Source organism: Brachyhypopomus gauderio, chromosome 7 (assembly GCF_052324685.1).
Source record: "Brachyhypopomus gauderio isolate BG-103 chromosome 7, BGAUD_0.2, whole genome shotgun sequence".
In the NCBI taxonomy this organism is placed as follows: domain Eukaryota; kingdom Metazoa; phylum Chordata; class Actinopteri; order Gymnotiformes; family Hypopomidae; genus Brachyhypopomus; species Brachyhypopomus gauderio.
In genome coordinates this window covers 31,239,156-31,258,453 of record NC_135217.1, presented here as the reverse complement: position 1 = coordinate 31,258,453, position 19,298 = coordinate 31,239,156, and the positions used below count along the sequence as shown (strand labels likewise).

The window sequence follows — 19,298 nt, the reverse complement described above, 5'->3', positions numbered from 1 at the left end:
TCCCCGGAGAGCGCGCGCCTATAGTCTTGTGATGTCCTTGTCCTTAACGCAGGACACCCATTAAAGACAACCCGCCCGCTCCTGTGGACGGAGATCCCCAGCACACTGCGCCCCTCCCATCTCCCATATATATTTATGATTCGACGTGTCTTGTAATTTAGTGGTGAAACACCTCACTGCTGTTTTATGAAGTAACTACACGCTGGAGTAATTACCGCTACCACATGGAGACGAGCAACGCGGAGCTGCAGAGGGAGCAGAGCGCGGATTTGGAAACAAACACAGACTAGTGAGCGAGGCGAGGAAACCGGCGGGTTTACCTGGAATAAATCGAGATAATCTACATGTGAGGAATGTGACGCTTGAGAAAATGCCGAGGCTGGCGCTATTATTTTGCGCGCTCCTTTGCGCGTCCCCGTGCCACGCTGGGTGTTCACCGGGCTGCGAGTGTGTGGCGGCGTCCCGGACCGTTAGGTGTGTTCACTCCGGTCTCCGTGAAGTACCCGCGGGGATCCCGAAATACACCAAGAACTTATTTATCACTGGAAATCGAATTAATCGTGTTTATCACGAATCATTTTACGGCGTAGAAAACGTGACCAAATTGGTGTTGAGTAACAATGGGTAAGAAACCGCCATTTCTCTTTTAAGGTGATTTAATAGTTTTGCTAAGTATACTGCTTTTATGAAGAAAATAATTAAAAAAATTTTTTAAGTATCAGGAAATATTTCTCTTTCATCCATGTGCTTGTCTGTGGACTTTGTTTTTAATAATAACAATGTTCTTCCAGAATTACAGAATTGGGCTCTCATGCTTTCTCTTTGATGCTTACACTGTTCACTCTGGATCTGAATAAGAACCCCCTGGCCCTGATCCACCCGGAGGCCTTCTCTGTGCCTGGCAGCCCTCTGCAGGAACTGAGTCTCAGTGAATCTCTGCATAACTCCACTTCAGTGAGCGACCTCATCACTGCCCTCCGTTGGGGTGCCCTCAGGAACCTGCTCCACCTCGACCTGTCAGGGAACCACCTGGTTCTGCTGCCTCCAGCAACCTTCTCCCCACTGCCCAGCCTGAAGCGACTAGTCCTAGCCAACAACTCCCTGGTGGCCATCTACACCAGCACATTCTCAGGGCTCGGGCAGCTACAGGAGCTGGACCTGCAGTCCAACGCGTTTCACACTCTCGGCTCTGAGGGTCTGAGGGAGCTGGAGAGGCTTTCTCGGGCCCGGCTCCTTCTCGGCCAGAACCCCTACAGCTGCTCCTGTGAGGTGCAGGAGTTCGCGAGGTGGTTGAACAGCTCAAGGGTGCAGGTGGGGGATGTGGATAGTCTGCTGTGTGTGTCCCCGGCAGCCCTGCAGGGAAGGCTGGTGAGGGCCATCAGCACGCACCCTTCAGCCTGCTATGGTAAGATCAATACAGAGGAGCTAGACGTCACTCTGCAAACATCATATGTGTTCCTGGGCCTGGTGCTGGGTTTCGTGGGCATGATCTTCCTGTTCGTGCTTTATCTCAACCGCCAGGGCATCAGGAAGTGGATCACAGACACGCATGCTGCATGCAGAGACGTGTTGGAAGGTTATCACTATCGCTACGAGATTGACTCTGATCCAAGAACCAGGCACCTTCCAGCAAACAGACAACAACAGCACACCGAGCCTCGACCTACTGATATCTGCATCGCCCACATTCCAGCCGACGTTACCTTATAGTGGAAGTTAATTTAATTGTGACTAAAATATGTCTGAACACATTGTAATGCTTTTATGAGACAAAACAGGCTCTTCCACTGTATCTAATGAATTTTATAAACTCAAACATTAACAAGACTGATTTTTTTCCCTTGAAAAGAACCAACAGGAATTATGTGTGTATTTACCATATATATATATACACATTTCCATCACCTCTTCCATCCAAGTGAAACGCTTTGCTCCCTCCGTGCGATGTCACCCTTTCAGAGGAACATATGGTGTAGAGTGGGAATTCTCCATGAGAAACTGGGCCACAGTGAAGGATCACCACCTCTGGGCTGTCGTCACAGACAGCAGTGAACCTTTGTCTTCATGCATGTGTGTTTGCAGGGGTTTGGGACTAATGACCACAATGCATCAAGTGAAGACAGCTGATATTAACCATGTCTGAGCTTTGGTGAATGTATAGACTTACATTAGAGGCCATTTCAGGAAGCACAGTTGATTCACGTTTGTTTTTGCATGTAATGTATATACAATTAGTGATGATACATTTGCTGGTGCTCATTACAGAATACAGCCAGTGAAGAACATGCAAGATACAGAGAAATGTAGCAACACAGTAGAATATAGAAAAACTACCAGTGGATCTGCAACTTTGAGTAAATGCAGATATACTAGGTTTAGTACAGCTGAGTAAATATGTTTATAATATTACTGAAGGTCTATTTAATGAAGTACATTCAAAATGATACTGGTGGAAGTTGAATAAACCACAACTGGTTTTTCAATCAGCCATTTATTCTGTTTTTCTTTTAGCATCTTCTCACATATGGTGGTTTTTCACAAGTCTTTTTTGACTTATCAAGATTTTAGACGTGACTGAGGTAATGGCAAATTATGGCAGGTAGGAGATGGCAGAGAATCTCTGGCTCACATGCTATGAACGCAGCTCGTCTCTGGCCAGTGGTGTATTTGTAAAGTAATACATTTGCCAGTAAAGACCAGTACCAGCAGGTCGGATAAGCATCTTAATATGGAAAGACGTTGAAGATACACACATATATATATATATATATTTTTTTTTTCTAAAATAATACGTTTTTTTTAAAGACTACATTTTGTGTTAAGCTTTGCTTTCTTGTAAACTGTATTTTTGCCTTCATTTGAATTCTTAGCTCCTTTCAGTGTAAGTATTACACTGGGTAAACCAGTTCATGTTAAAAAACAAATAAACAAACAAACATATAGTCTAACCCTGTTTCGAGGAAAATTGTAAAGCCGAGATGTACAACATAAAATCACATTGATTTATCAGTTTCGTCCTTGTGACCGTACGACGCCCCATAAGAATGCATTAGTAGTTAATAATCCATGATGACCAGAGTCGATCATCTAGTCGAGGTTGAGCAGTCTATGGGTTCAGGGAGCTTGTTTACAAACGTGAAGTCGTTCAATACATCCGTTTGAAGCCCTGACGTAATTCCTTAGCCTACTTGCTGAGCTGATGCACATTCAAGTTACCTCAGAATTTTAAATTAATATTTAAGACAATGCCATTCAGAATATGTACCCCACGCAGAAAGGTGGTTAAAATCAATTTCGAGATTCAGACTGGTAACTAGATGACATTTATCTCCAGGTTTTACATTTGTCTCAGTCTTACGTGGTAAACGGTTTCCCAGTTTTATCAGACTACAACAGTTAACCTACCCACATGAGACCCGATTGATAAATTAAACAAAAATCACAAGAATAAGAATTAAAAAAAAATATTATTATTAAGAATATTATGCTACTATAAAGCTATAAAATATAGAAGTATTACAACTATAGACTAAGAATACTGACTCCAACCCATCGTGACGTTTTGTAAAGGGGGAAATCGCAAATTCAAAGGAGCGCTTGAAGGTAGCACCAGCCTACCTGTAGCACAGGTAAAATAGGAGAGGGCGAAGGAAGGCACATCGTGAAATTCACCGACAAAGGTTTACAATGAGCTGAGCTAGAAAGGCCGCGCATCCGAGGGAACTGTCACAGGGTCCAGATTACGGGTTCCTTGTGAAGAGGAATAAAGTCAGAATTTTACGTTTGACAAAAGGTAGACGGTCATACTTACTTCCGTGATTTTAAACGCCAAGAAGTTGCGCTCAAAACAACGGAAGATTTCTTCAAAGCATATGCGGTAAGTTGAAGACGGAGTTCTTATTAAGCGAAACTTCCCCGATGCGTCATTGAGCGTGTAGTTGCCCCGCTGTCGGGGTTGATCTATGTTCTCCTAATGGACCGTGGAGATTGTGGGCAGTATCTGTTGGACGGGCGCGGGGGTCTAATTGACCGAATTAAGCGTCTAAGGATGTCCCGTCAACCAGATTTACTACTATGAAGAGCACAACGTATTCTCTTTTCCGTAGATACATGTGCATGTATTTTCCTCCTTTGGCCAACGTCTTGACAACTATAACGCCCGGGTTTATTTGATCGATTTGGTGGTGTCTTTAACCTCGTCCTCGGAACTTCTATCCCCACTGCACTCTGTCGGGGGCGTTTCCACCGCTTTCTCCTGTAATGGCATCCCAGTAATGCTTCGAGAGGGAGGCGGTTTGCAAAAAAACAAAACAAAAACAGTGTATTGATAGTGTCTTCATTTAGAAGGATGCATCATATTTGAATGTGCCCCAAATCACGTCATTTATTCATGTTCTACAGGTCCTGACTTTGCGGTGCCATGTCTGGCCACAGCGCAGGGACAAACCACAAGTCCCGCATACACACGCACGGTGCAGGTCGCTACAGGGCGGACGGCTATCGGCAGGGCCGCGCCAACGCGCGGGATGCAGCTAACCACATCAGCTGCCGGGACCCGGCCCGAGATCCCCACACCAACAGCCGGGACTTGCTGCGAGATTCTTGTGGTGCGGGCCGGAGCGTGTGCGGGGAGTACCACGTGGAGCAGCCGCGCGGCATCGACGTGCAACCCGGCTGCAAAGCCCCGCCACGCTTCTCTAATGGCCACGGCACCGAGTCCCTGGGCTTCGTCCCCGGTTCGGCGGCGCCGGGGCAGACGTCGGTGACGGGCAGCCGGTCGTGTAGCTCCTGTGGCTCGCTGGGCTGGAGCGGGTGTAGGGCGCTGCTCTGCTGCGTGCTCACCTGTGGCCTCTACAGCAGCCGCCGCCCATGCCTGCCTGCGGGCGAGAGCTCCACAGACACCCCGGTGAAGGCCGAGGCCGAACCGCGGAAGCCCGGCGTCGTGGCGGTCAGCAACCCCACTTGCGGCATAGCGGTGGAGCCCAGCAAGCCCCCCCAGCTGCCCAGCTCGGGCAGCTTTCGCTACGGCGACGTCTACCTGGCTGGGAAGAAGGTCGTCTACCCCCTGAACCCAGAGGCCCCCCAGAGACGCAGCAGGGCCACAGGGAAGGGCGAGAGTCAGCGGCCCGTCAGCAACACGAGTGTCTACTCGCGAGAGGATCTCGACCTGGACGACGTGGATGATAGTGGCACAGACATCGACTCGCTGATCACCAGAAAGCTGCTGGAGTTGTACAAACTGCACCAGATCGAGCAGTTGGCCAAGTGCACGTCAGACCTGTCCTTCTCACGCAAGACCAACGAGATCAGCGACCTGATCAACAGCATCGCACAGGACTACAACCTGGAGGAGCAGGAGGCCGAGTGTCGGCTTGTGCACGGCGTCATCCGCATCAGCACGCGCAAGTATAAGTCTCAAGCCTCCAAAGGCTACAAAAGTAAGGACTACAGATCCCAAGATGCTCTGCTTTATGCTAATGGGAGGAGAGACGGGACACTGCCTGACAGTGGCAATGAGACGATGACTTACACCTTCAGCAATGGTGAGACTCCTCACTGGCTGATCTGCCACATGTGATTTTTACAGCTTCGTGACCTCACGTGTCAACCCATAACCATGTTGTGATTCCCTCCTCAGGGGAGCCTGAGGTGCAGGTGTCTGACCTGACACCATCAGACGAACTCGCGCGGAAAATGAGGGTGCACAGTGGCCGCAGTGGTGAGTCTTACACAGTCTGTTTCCCTCTGTGTTTCTCACTCTGTGGCTATGGCCACATCAAGACGTTTCTCTAGTGGTTCCATGATTATCCTTCTCTGTGAACATGATGCGGTCGGTTAAGAAATGTACCGACGGCACTAAGCCCCAAGGCTGGTCTCCGCATATGTCGCACTACGCATACTTTATAGTGCTGTTCCTGTCGTTTAAATGAAGGTGGGTGTGAGTTCTCTCTGTGCCAGAAGCTGCTGCCCTTGCCTGTGTGTGTCCTGAACGCTGGAGCTCCTCATCTCGTCTTTCAGCAGTTCAGAATTCCCCTCCCAGCGTTCAGTCTTCTGCACGTTTGGATCAGCTCACAGCTGACACTATTTGTGAATAAAGAGCTTGTTCATTATGGAATTCAGTGATCCACCCGCATTGCAGCAGGTTGTGTGGTGGAATGTTTTTATGATGTACAGAGTCTGAGAAAAAACATATCATTTTACAGTGCAGAAGATAAAAATGTTTTTTTAACACTGCCAAACTTGTTGCTTACACGACAAGAGGTGAGAAGGGCATATAAACTGTTTTTATGTGTTATTATTCTGATAGACATTTAAAAGTGTTTGATTTCTATTTTGGGTTCGAATAGATGGTAGAACATTTGAAGACAAATGTTTACACTGATTCAGTATTTTGCATTATTGTAGTCCATCTTAATGAGAGATGGGGTGACATCCAGACTGACACTGCAGATCCATCACTAAGGTTGTAACTGCAGGTCTGTAGTAACTGCAGGTCTGTAGTAACTGTAGGTCTGTAGTAACTGTGGGTGGTCTGTAGTAACTGCAGGTCTGTGTATCTGTGAGTGGTCTGTAGTAACTAAGGCTCTGTAGTAACTGCAGGTCTATAGTAACTGCAGGTCTGTGTAACTGGGTGGTCTGTAGTAGCTGAGGGTCTGTAGTAGCTGCGGGTCTGTAGTAACTGCAGGTCTATAGTAACTGCAGGTCTGTGTATCTCCGAGTGGTCTGTAGTAACTGAGGGTCCGTAGTAACTGCAGGTTTGTGTAACTGGGTGGTCTGTAGTAGCTGAGGGTCTGTAGTAACTGCAGGTCTGTAGTAACTGGGTGGTCTGTAGCAACTGAGAGTCTGTAGTAACTGCAGGTCTGTGTAACTGTGGGTGGTCTGTAGTAACTGCAGGTCTGTAGTAACTGAGGATCTGTAGTAACTGTGGGTGGTCTGTGGTAACTTCAGGTCTGTGGTAACTGCAGGTCTATAGTAACTGCAGGTCTGTGTAACTGGGTGGTCTGTAGTAGCTGAAGGTCTGTAGTAACTGCAGGTCTGTGTATCTCCGAGTGGTCTGTAGTAACTGAGGGTCCATAGTAACTGCAGGTTTGTGTAACTGGGTGGTCTGTAGTAGCTGAGGGTCTGTAGTAACTGCAGGTCTGTAGTAACTGTGGGTGGTCTGTAGTAACTGCAGGTCTGTAGTAACTGAGGGTCTGTAGTAACTGTGGGTGGTCTGTAATTACTGAGGGTCTGTGGTAACTTCAGGTCTGTGGTAACTTCAGGTCTGTGGTAACTGCAGGTCTGTAGTAACTGTGGGTGGTCTGTAATTACTGAGGGTCTGTGGTAACTGCAGGTCTGTAGTAACCGAGGGTCTGTAGTAACTGTACGTCTGTGTAAATGCAGGTCTGTAGTAACTGCCGATCTGTAGTAACTGCAGGTCTGTGTAACTGCGGTGTGCTGTTTGCTTTCCCAGCCTACTCCTCCATCACAGCCACAGACTCCTCAGGAGCTCCTCTGCTCTGCTGACCGGCTGGATTACAGATGGTTGGCTGATTACTGACTGAATGGTTTGATCACAGAGCACTCGTCTGGATTATGGACCGCTCATGGATTATGGACCGCCTGTCTGGATTTTGGACTGCTTGGCTGGATTATAGACCCCCGGCTGGATTATGGACTGCCCGTCTGGATTATGGACCGTCATTCTGGATTACGGACTACTCGGCTGGATTACGAACTGCTTGGCTGAGGCTGCACAAACCGTATCCGTGTTGGTCTTCAAACACATCTTGTATTAAATCAGGCAACCCAGTGCCTCCATCATCTCTGCTCAATTATAGACCACAAACCATTTTTAAAGACTTTTTCTTCTTTTTAATGTTCATCGTTCATCATTCAGGAGTCGGTCCTCCTGCAGATGCTGCGATTGAACGGCTGATTGATGAGGCTGGTGTGTCATGGCAGGTGAGCTTCATGAAGACGCTGTTCTTAATAACCACACTCCTGTAGCCACAGACTTCATTTGTACTACAGTGTGTCTATTTGATGTTACCAACTTCATAGTGATGTTTCTTGAGCTCACTGATGAGCCCATGTATTTCATTGTTTGGTTTTTCCTCCTCACTTTTAAAGTGTGTTGTGAAGTTGTTTTTTTAAGGCAAAATAAACAGGGACATTGTTATACTTCTTTAGTCTTGTGGCATTTGTACAGTGCACAGGGGCACAGATATGCACACACAAGTGTGATCAATCGATTATACAAGATTGAGCCAAAAACTTTATGTACTATGACCTGCACTTTTGAGACATGTTCTATGACTCCATCTCACATATGCTGCAACCCCTCCTCTCTCTCTCCCTCTCCCCCTTCTGTCTCCTCATGTATCTCTCACCTCCCTTTCTCATACACATACACTCTGTCTCTGTCTGTCTGTCTCTCTCTCTCTCTCTCTCATTCACTCACTCACTGCATATTTCTTGGAAGACTGTAGTCTCCTCCTCCTGTTCCTGTGTGTGTTGTGAATTGTGAACTCGTTTGACTGGTTTGACAAAAGAAAGGAAATAAAATACAAGTGTTTGTTGGAGGTGCAGATTGTGGGGGAGGGGCTGAAACTCTCCCAACTCTCCGTCCTCTGAGGACATTTCGCGGATTTTAAATCTGATTCTGGCAGATTAAAAGGATTAATTGAACTTGCTTGTTCGTGTTTTTTTAGTAGAAGTGGTCATTACAATATAGATTTGGAGTTTTAGGGGGAACATTGGTTGTTCTCTGACTGGGGGTGTTACATGGTCCACTGTGTTTTCTGGCCTTTTGCCATTCTGCAGTTTGAACCACGTCTGTGATGTGCCTGCAACGCCATGTATTTCACAACCAGTGTTGTGCGCATATTAGTATGCGTAAGCGCTTCGCCTCGCAAAAAGCGTCTCTGCGCAGTCTGACTAGTGCAAAACGATGGACCACACAAACCAGTCCTCTTGTGCTACATTTACATCGGTTTTAATGCATCATGGTCATAATTTTGATCACATTACAGCTTTTTAGATCGGCTGATTCCCAGAGAACAAGCTAATGTATAAAAGTTATGTAGGAATCTGGGTTGTGGAGTAGTTCATAAATTAGCTTAATTTCTTTAGCTGCCTAAATAAGACTAGAAGTGATGTTTTTAAGTGAATCAAAGGTAAACCTTAAGACCTCACTTATTCGTATATGAGAGCACAGTCTTGTCCGCACGTATCTGCACCGTTTTTAGTTTTATTTATATTCAAAAATTTTATAGACACGAATAAGATGTTAAATCATCTTATATTATTTAAGGTTAATGTTTTTAACACTCGTTAATTATGTTTATCTAAAATATGTGAAATACATGTATTTTACATTTTTTTTCCTTATTATATTTAATAAGGAATTCATAATATTTAATCCACTTTATTGTGTTTCTGTTAAGATCACAAGGGGGCGGTAAATGACCGCAGGCAGTATTTTGCAACCGTATGTACTGCACTGTGGATATTCGGTCATCCTTCGTGAAGAAGAACTACATCATCCAATTGCACACCCGGAGAGCCAACCGCAGTTTTAGACCTGCAGTTCTAGACCTGCAGTTCTAGACGTGCCGTAGTTTTAGATGTATGTAACGTAATATCCAGATAGTGTTTTAGTATGTCGCGGGAGCAGATGGAAGAATATTTATAAGCAACAATAATATATGATAGATATATGATAATGTCTGAAGGTAATTTTTGGGTTATCGTAATGTTTATGTCATGAAGGATGAATCTGACTAGCGTTAGTGTGTCTTGGTTCGTTAGTTCTGGCTACCTTTATGGCTACTTAGTAGCTACTTTGATTAAATTTGAAACAACTTAAAGGAAGGAAATTAGCACTTACTACGCTACTATTAATACTAAAAGTAGTAAGCAAGCTAAAGTAGCATTTCCCCATCATTATTAACCCATAAGAACCCAGACTATGTTCTGAATATTGATACAATTGAGCATATTAATATATGATACACATATATTTAGTCTGCTAAATGCCATAAATGTAAATGTAAATATGATCGGTCTGAAGGTCATTTTTGTGTTATCGTAATGTTTATGTCATGAAGGATGAATCTGGCTAGCGTTAGTGTGTCTTAGTTCGTTAGTTCTGGCTACCTTTATGACTACTTTGTAGCTACTTCGACTTTGAGAGAAATGCTAGTCCTGCGAACGTAAATTTTTGCCGGGGGGGGGGGGGGTGGTGGCGAACGTAAAATGGACAAAAATTTGTATTATATTGCGATCGATCGGTCGCCAGCGAACTGGTAACTCATTGAATCATAGATATGGATCAGAGGTAAATAAACTAGATTTTTTTTCGGCGTGAGAAATCGGATGTGTGGCGTGTGAGCGAAAAACCCCAAGTATCACATAATATTTGCTAGTTGCATGCCAATGAAGGTATACGAGTAAAATAAATCACTCCTAACATTCTGGAAACGTATGCTTACTCACTGAAAGCATCCTGACATTATGCAATTTTTGCTGATTTTTAATACAAAATAGCCTATGCCAGTAATCCAGTTGTTTAATTAAAAATAAAATATCTTCAGGAGACAAGCTGTGTGTGTAAATGACAAAATTAATCAAAACTCCCTAAAAGAACAGGGAAAATGAGGCGTACTACTTCTATTTAAATACAAAATGTGGTGTACATTATCGTTTAAAACTTGTCAAATGTTATAGATTTGGCTAAAACAATTCAGAATCAATGGGCTTATTTAACAAATAAACAATGGATTATTACAATATACAAGCCCCTGAGCCTACGGCATGCATTGGAACTGCTGGTCTAGAACTGCGGTTGGCTGTCGTTAGCTACATTCCGAGCCGCTAGGTGGCGCATGGCTAAAACTACAGCACGTCTAGAACTGCAGGTCTAAAACTGCAGGTCTAGAACTGCAGTTGGCTCTCCGGCTGTGCAATTGGATGCATCTCAAGAAGAAAAGCATACGCTGCACCTCGCACAGAACTGCAGAACATCTCAAAGTCAATAATATTATGATCAATAATAATAATAATCAATAGGTTTTGTGTTTAGGCAGGTCCGAGAGCACGTTTTATGTTCTATTAGTTTTTAGTTCTATGAACTGATATTGTTTGCTATGTGTATCATCTTGGTAAATTACACACACACACACACACACACACACACACACACACACACACACCAGTGAGTTTTAATTTGTGATCACTCGTGCATGGACGTAGTTTTGATTTCACAAGTGGGGGGGACACAACCTGGGGTGGCGAACTGTTAAGCGGGGGGGGGGGGGGGGGTGCTGCATGATCCTAGTGCTAGATTTCTCGCTATTTGGATATTGGTTTTTTTACCGTTAAAAAGTGGGGGGGACATGACTTTGTCACTACTTAAATATTTGGTTTTAACTGTAAAAACTGGGGGGGACCAAAACCGGCTTTTGAAAAAGTGGGGGGGACATGTCCCCCCCGTCCCCCCCCAAAACTACGTCCGTGCTCGTGCTTGATTTTGCTGGAGTTTGTTTACTGGCTTTTCTGTTCACCTTGATGAGAACTTTCAGGTTTTGTGAATGATCTCTGGAGGTCTGGCCACAGCCTGTTTGTCCTTGCTTTCAAAATGTAGTAAAGATATGACTGTTAAACCTCTTTTAGATCGTAGTATTATACAGAAGACTGGAAAAATCCCACTTCATATACAGCCCAACTGTATAAAATTATTATTGTCTCTCATTCCTTAGTAACCCACTTGTTGATGTGTTAAATAGAATTCGGGGTTTTGCAAGTGTTGGGAGATCAGAATGGATCGTGTATGGGCAGTAGTGTCATGGACCCCCGGTCTTGTCCACGTTGGACAGTTCTGCTCAGTAAACAGAGGGGACATGCACACAGGCACACCGTGCCAAGCACAGCACGTCATTGTGCTATGGTCATTGTGCTGCACTGAGAAATCAAATTACTCATCAGTTATTGTAAACATTAGAAACACGAGGGAATAGATAGCTTGTTTGCTTTTTGTTAGAATAAATGTGAACATTCTGAATAGTACTGGCTCCTTTGCTCTAAAAATAAAACAGTGGTATTATATATTAGAAAGGCAGGTTATTTAACACAAATTGTTTAATTAATATTATGTATTTAATTCAGAATTGTGCTTGTTTTATTTAGATTTATCTTGATAATCCTCATGCGGTTCTCAGTATTAAATGGTGTGTATCCCTGTGATCAGGGATGTCTGTTGTGAAATTTATGTTCCTACACAGTCATGTTAAAATCTGTTGCATAAACACATTGTGGCCATTAATGTAGTGTTTAGTTATATGGTCAATATTGATGTTTTTCTTGACAAACAACTAGTTAATTGGAAATACTAGTAAATAGAAATATCAAAAACAGCCTGAGTACCACGTTGCATTCTCCAACTTATCTCCCAAGTACTACATTCCCCACAATCCCAATCTGCTGTCTATTGATTTCACCTTTTGTCTAGTTATCCATAATGTTTGTCTGTATGTGTCTTTGTGAAGTTTCATTCTGCCTGCTCTAAGCATATCCGGGTTTTCCATATTGTGTTTTTCTTAATCTCTCTGGTTCTGGTTTTGATATTATGCCTGGTTACTCTTTTACCTGCTCCTAGATCGTTTAGTCTGCCTGGATGTTAAACCTGTTTTTGAACCTTGCCTGATTTTTTTATACTGCTGTTGCATTGCCCATTGATTGATTTTCTTTGTTTGTTGTTTTTACTTTTTAAAATTAAATTTCAGGTGGACTCCTCTTCTGTCTATCAGACCTGACAATGAGTAAGCAGTATGTAGTTTTGAATCTTCAAAGCTTTCTAAAGACAGTTATTAACGTGTAGAAAAATAGATTTTATTCCAGTATGCTGAGGAACACAAAAGCATAAAACACATTTAAAAAAAGTTGTTTCATAAAACAGGATCAGTCTCTCAGAGACTAAATCAGCGCCTCCAGATTTCAAGATGTACAGTATTGAAAAGGGGTTTTGAACAGGTGTTGTGTCCTCTATCATAAAACATAATAAACACAATCTAACAGAGTATATGAATAATGAAAACATTGCATGCTTGCATGACCTGAATAAATTGTTTGAAAGGTGCAAATACTTTTTTTTTTTACATTTGTAAACAAAGCAGAATCTTTTTCCTGCAATGACTCAGACATGTCAGATGTAACTTCTTTATATCTTCTCTTTGGGGTTTTATATCTACCCAGTGAATTTGTCTCACACACTGCTCACCCTCTGGTGGTACATTCAGTTTGAGAGTGGTAACCTACAGGAAAGCTTCTCGAGTGTGCGTGTGTGTGTCTCTTGGTAGTTCAGCACCCACTGAAGAGCATGTCAGCGAGCAGGTCCAGGAGGTGAGCTTTGCCTATAATTGGCCGGAAGAAGAGCTCTGTGATGAGGCCAGGAGTGATGCCTTTCAAGGACGAGCTGGCAAGCAGCACACGGGTGAAGCATCTTTGCTCTTCTGGGTGGAGGAGGAGCAGAACCTCCCTCAAGGCATTCTGAGCTTCACGCTGGAGGCCACCGATGAGCACTGCTGCCTGAAGACCTGGCACGTCTGTGCAGGAAGAAACATCTGCATTCATCTCAGAACATGAATTGTTTTAGATACTATTCAGATTTTTTGTTGTTTAATATTCATTTTCTCCATCATGTTATTGTTTTTCTTTTTTACTGGGAGCATTTATGTAAGCATTTGTAAATCTATACTAAGTGTAGGTATGTGTAGCTGAACTGCACCTACATACCTGGGTTGAATATCATGGTGCCTTTAAGGTAAGCATATTCCTTTGGGCTCAGGTCCAGATTCCAGAACTTCTTCAGGCAGGATTTGAGCTTCTGAACCCCTGCCAGTGTGGGCTGCTCTCCTTCAGACCTTTCACTGTCCTGGTGGTTCAGGAGGATTTTCTGCAACATGCTGGGAGCAGGAGAATCCTCCACCTCGAAGCTGACGTGCTCCTGAGCCAGACCCAGGACGAGGAGAGGCACCCAGGAGCTCTGAAGGAGCACCAGCTGATCCTGTGGTGGTAGCTGCTGGAACGCAGGTAAACTCTTCATGAAGTGGACTGTCTTCACCAGGACGCTGGAGGCCACCCAGCACGTATCTGACGGTGTTTTAAGTCTCACAGTTCTGCGCATTTCACAGTGACATCTATTAGGGAATAAATAGCTGCTCTTGGCTGGCTCGCCGCTGTCCACCTGGCTGAGAATGTTAAACAGTATGGCACTTGAGCATCCATTATTGTTGCCTGAACACTGGCACTCGTAGTCCATCATGATCACTGGATACAAACTCTGGTACATTTGTTGCTGATCCGAGACACAAGAGCTTGGATTGTGCCCTGCTCCTGTTTATAAAGGCCGTTTACTGGGTTACACTCCAGAACTTTGACCTGTGAAATTACGTATGTTTGTAGAGCAAAACAACTCATCCTTATGTTACTTGGCAAACGTCTATATGGTGATAAGGCTGCATGAATGGGAATCAACCCTCGGACAAAGTCACAGGATTCAGGTGAGGCAGTTTTATCTCAGGTCATAGTCATTAAACCAGGCTGTACCAAGGATCCAAGGACTACTTGAGAATGTAGTCAGTGTCATCACAAGCTCTCACCTGGACAGGTGGCTGCATGCCAGAGTAAACAGACAGAAGTTCACTTACCCTAGTAAGACCTTGACTGAAAACACAGTCACCCGGGGTTACTTAATTTGTGTGAGTAATTGCATATTTCCTGTAGGCATAATGGGTTAAAAACCTACCTAAACAAACAAACAGATGAACTCTTTTATTTTTGCTAAATGTAAAAATCTAAATGATAAAAGCTAACATATTAAGATTTACACTACCAGTCAAAGGTTTGGATACACCTAGCCTGTTTTTTTTTACATTAAAAAACAGGCACAATGCCAAACCAATTAAATAGTACATTATGTCCAAAAAAACAAATGTCAACTAACTCAGATATTAGATTCTATCCTATAATATGATGTAACTATCCTATAATATGATGACCGATTGTCATGACACACTCTTGGTGTTGTTAAGCAGCTGAAGCAGCATCTTTGATGCTTCTCTGTCAGTCCTGACGACATTCACACACATGCAGAACACGTAGAACTAAAGTTCTGAAATAAAACTGAGGGTTTGCCCCTAATTACTACTAAGAACATTCATTTAGTCAGGTGTGTACAGACCTTTGACTGGTAGTGTATATCCCAGAATTTTTCATTTTACAATCCATTAATGAAACCATTGAAAATCCATTAATGTTACGTGGGTGTTTCTTAAGGGTTTGCATAGAAAGCTTCTTTGATGTTTTAGAATGTTCTCTAAAGGATCATGCCGTACTAAAGCATTACAATAAAGCAGTTACTTTGTTGGTTATACCAACCATTTAACAGTTTTAAAACTGCAACTGCATTTTACCCAGTGCCACAAGTTTCCTTGCAGCATACATGTTTGCAGAAAGCAGTGAAATCACCCTAATAGAAACCATTAACCTCAAAAGGAACTTTTCCAAATGACTGAACAGGGTTTTTTTGAGCTGTAATCATATGAAGTGTTTATTACCTCAGCAGTGCCAGGCACAGAGGACTCCGCCAGATAAGCAAATTACTTTATTGATCGGAATCAAATCAACAAATACTTCTTCACTGCCATTTTTTCTTTAGTAAATTCCTCTCTTTAACTTTAAGTTTTAATTTTAATGTTCATTTCTAAAACTGAATAAACCACAACTTTATTTTGCTGTATTTGAACATGAAAAAATAACAGCATGGACTTTTTGTAAAAAAAAAAAAAAAAAATCTTTCATTTTCTTTTAGACTTTTCTTACAAAATTCAGTGCAAAGTGATTTAAGACGTACAGACTTATATCTAGCCAATGGGAAATAGATGTCTCTATCTGTGTTAAAAAATATGGTATTTGCATTTTTTTCACTAATACAAACTTGATTACTATGCAGTCTTTCAACAGAACTCAACAGAAAGATTAAACCAACTGTTATGGATTATGTAATTATGTGCACCTGGAGTAAAACTTGCTTCTTTATATTATAAAGAATATATTTATATTGAAGAATATATGTACTTAATCACATTAATTAGGCAAAACATTTAAACCATTTATTTCTTGTTTCATATGTTTTAAGTAACACAGGATTGTTAATTATCCTCTGTATTAAAAGTCATAAACAAACAATTTGAATCAAGATGAATAGACTAATTAAGTCTTATTTAAATTTCTAATTGAAATCAGTGGAAATAGTTGAAAAAACACATTGTTTAGGGTGTGTTTGTTTAGGGTAGGAATAATGTTTGGACACATTTTCGTTTTCTTATGGTTGTCTCTGTGGAAGCATTCAGAGACAGCAGCAAGTGTGCAGCTGCTTATCAGTGACATACCAGTAAAAACAGAACTTTATCTCATTATTCATACAAGCTATAACACTGCACATTTTCAACATTTGAAAAAGGCTACAACATTGCTTCCAAACATAGATAATCGAGTGCATATCTATACTGCATATTGCTGTGTAAATCCATCATATTTACGTGTTTCAGAAGACTACAGACAATACTGAAGTAGCATTCAGAAATTACCAAACACACACGTCTAAAGAGTGAATAAAAACTCATTCAAAACTATTAGATTTCAGGATAGGTCATATGCTATCATATGCTATCATAATGTGGTAAATTATGCCATAATACATTTTTGGCCAATTTAGACCAATTACAGACCTAATTAGACTTGTTAATTAAGAAACCCAATGTGTGTCCTGTCCTGATTCATAATCATGCTCCCTTTTATAAGCAATTAAATGCTTAAACCATGTGAACTTTCAGCTTCTGCCCAAATGAGTGGCTACACATTCACACCAGTTTAGTTTATTTTGACTGTGCAAGAACCCTGCTAGTTTTTAACACTCATCTCTGGTCATTGCTTTTGAAGACATTTAACTAAAATATAATATTGTGTTTAAAGGAACCTAATGTAGAAACATTTAGTATCTTGAACTTACTGTTTACTGCACAAAGACTCACAATGACAGTACAGCACTGTCACTTTTAAAACGTTATTCTTAGGTTCACAACCACTTACTTACTGGTACTTTACACTGAATTTCAAATGAAGTCACAAGCTCAGAACGCAGTGTTTTCTGTAGTGTCTTTTTATCCTGTTATGTACTTACAAACCACCCCACTCCCACCCGCATGCAACCTGAACCTGAAATCATTATTTCTTGGAAAAAATATTTGTGAAATTCAGTCAGGTATCCAAAAATTGAAGTTAAATTCAGGTTTATGTCGAAATTATTCAGAACTCGCATCTGGCCAATCATAAAACATCTCAGATGTCATTGGGTGGAGCGTTTTCCTGCCAAATGTCCTGGAAATCTGCGGCCCCTGTTTGGCGTGTACGCAGTTGCGGACTTAGCAATTTGGGGGCTTAAGGCGAATTTAGCTAGGGGGCCCATCAACATTAATATGCGAGAAATAAGTTAGCTAGTCATGGGGCCCCTACAGTGGGCTGCAGTGGGAGGGGCCAAAGGCAGTCGCCTAGCAATGCCTCTATGCAAAGACCGCCTCTGCGTGTACGCAGCACGTAAGCAGCACATAGTGGCCTTTGAGATGTTTTGTGATTGGCCAGATGCGAGTTCGGTTAGCTCTCCATTTGTTTGCTCTTCGTAAGTATCCTGGATGCTTTCCCAACCCTAATTTTAACCTGAACCTGAATTTCGACCTAAACCTGAATTTTAGCTTGATTTTTTGTATACCTGACTGAATTTTAAAAAATTATGGTTTCAGGTTCAGGTGACACTGAAATATCTCCATACTGCAGCTTTAGGCATCTCTGTGAAACCTTTAGCATATTTAACATTAACACTAACTAAAAGTTATCTTGTCCTCTCGAGACTGTACTGACTGTACTTGATTCTTTGTAATCAAGTATTCGTTTTTCTTTATACATCTTGAGCTGTGTTCTTCACTCATCCTGAACCTATATTAGAGGAGAGATAATCAGTCTAAATAACCCTGTCTGAGCTTCTTCCGTGGTGAAAATTCCTTCATAATGTGCTTGCGTATATTCATCTAAAAGCTATATATACACTCCGGGATTTATTGGCGATGCTGTATAAGTGTGTTGTAAAGTTGAAGGTCAGCATGTTGTAGAGTCTTGGCATTTGCTCAGGTGTCTGAACTCTAGTAACCCGTTTCACAAATGCAGCTTCACATCCTGAGAGTTAAAGCAGCAGCTTGGCTAACACTGTTTTTCCTCTTAGATGAAACCTAAGGCTTTTTAAAGGGCTCACTAAGGCTCACTCAAGTTTGTTGACTTGTTGACTCAAGTGCAGTGGATGGATGCCAATATCTCAGAATGCTCCCAAGTCTGTGTTACCTTCTGGTTCTGCCTTTTCACCTAGGCTGTAATAATTTAATTTAATGCCGGAGTTGCTTTTCCCTGTTTTATCTTCTCCACATGGCTGCACGCCTACTCGAGGAACACTGAGACGAGGTGAGACCAGCCTTTCCAGAGATCCATCCTGGGCCAGTCACCTCCTGCCTAACCAGATATGATGGAGGATCAACCCACTGCCCTAACTAACCAGTGTGGATGAAGGATAAGCCCACTACTCTGGGCCCTCTCACTGCTCTGAATTCTCCTCTGCTATGACTAACACTACCAACCATCAAGACGTTTAGTACTGAACAGGAATTACATGTATATAACTCATGTATATAAATACTAGGGGTGGGCATCAGGGGCGAGGCTAGGGTATTTTTAGTGGTGCTAGAGCACCACCGTGAGGTTGCTCAGCACCCCCTGGCTCAACACATTTTTGAAATATATTATGCAAAAAACTTGCTCTGCAGCTGCGCAATACTTTGGTATTGTGCCTCTGTGAGCACTGGGGGCTGGGCACCCCTAAAGACCAGATCCTAAAATCGCCCCTGGTGGGCATAGATAAATTTTTTTAATCTAGATTAATCTCACTGAAATCTTGAAATTAATCTAGATTAATCTAGATTAATCTATATTGAAATGGCTCATATGCGTGCTACCCAAGTAATGACTAAAAGTCAGTTTTTGAGATAGGGTGTAACGTCGGGGGTGTGCCATGATCAGGGGGCGGACGCACAGGCGCAAGAGAGCGGGACTCACAGCCACTAGCGGAAGCCATACTGGCTAACCGTGTGGTATTCGCACGAAGCGCTTTGCTCTTACGTGGCATGTTAATAAAGCACCGACAAACAGACTACAGATAC

The 19,298-nt window shown here is 42.7% G+C and overlaps 3 protein-coding genes across 4 annotated transcripts; 2 read left to right on the top strand and 1 right to left on the bottom strand.

Moving 5' to 3' along the window:
* The first annotated feature begins 92 nt into the window (after window positions 1-92).
* On the top strand, window positions 93-2,483 carry tpbg1a (trophoblast glycoprotein 1a). Of its 2 annotated transcripts, XM_077013204.1 has the most exons (3): window positions 93-624; window positions 792-1,405; window positions 1,522-2,483. In XM_077013204.1, exons 1-3 carry the CDS (start codon window positions 371-373, stop codon window positions 1,599-1,601), a joined length of 948 nt encoding a protein of 315 aa, XP_076869319.1. In that variant the 5' UTR covers window positions 93-370; the 3' UTR covers window positions 1,602-2,483. The 2 variants fall into 2 exon arrangements, with proteins under 2 accessions (XP_076869319.1, XP_076869318.1); XM_077013203.1 differs by having other exon boundaries at window positions 792-2,483.
* A 984-nt stretch (window positions 2,484-3,467) lies between these two features.
* kdf1a (keratinocyte differentiation factor 1a) lies at window positions 3,468-8,163 on the top strand. Its single transcript, XM_077013201.1, has 4 exons — window positions 3,468-3,877; window positions 4,402-5,543; window positions 5,639-5,719; window positions 7,454-8,163. The coding sequence occupies exons 2-4, from the start codon at window positions 4,421-4,423 to the stop codon at window positions 7,504-7,506; spliced, it is 1,257 nt and encodes a 418-aa protein (XP_076869316.1). The 5' UTR covers window positions 3,468-3,877; window positions 4,402-4,420; the 3' UTR covers window positions 7,507-8,163.
* Window positions 8,164-12,878: 4,715 nt separating this feature from the next.
* On the bottom strand, window positions 12,879-14,845 carry nr0b2a (nuclear receptor subfamily 0, group B, member 2a). Its single transcript, XM_077013202.1, has 2 exons — window positions 13,774-14,845; window positions 12,879-13,583 (listed from the first exon to the last, which is right to left on the bottom strand). The coding sequence occupies exons 1-2, from the start codon at window positions 14,327-14,329 to the stop codon at window positions 13,339-13,341; spliced, it is 801 nt and encodes a 266-aa protein (XP_076869317.1). The 5' UTR covers window positions 14,330-14,845; the 3' UTR covers window positions 12,879-13,338.
* Window positions 14,846-19,298: the final 4,453 nt, after the last annotated feature.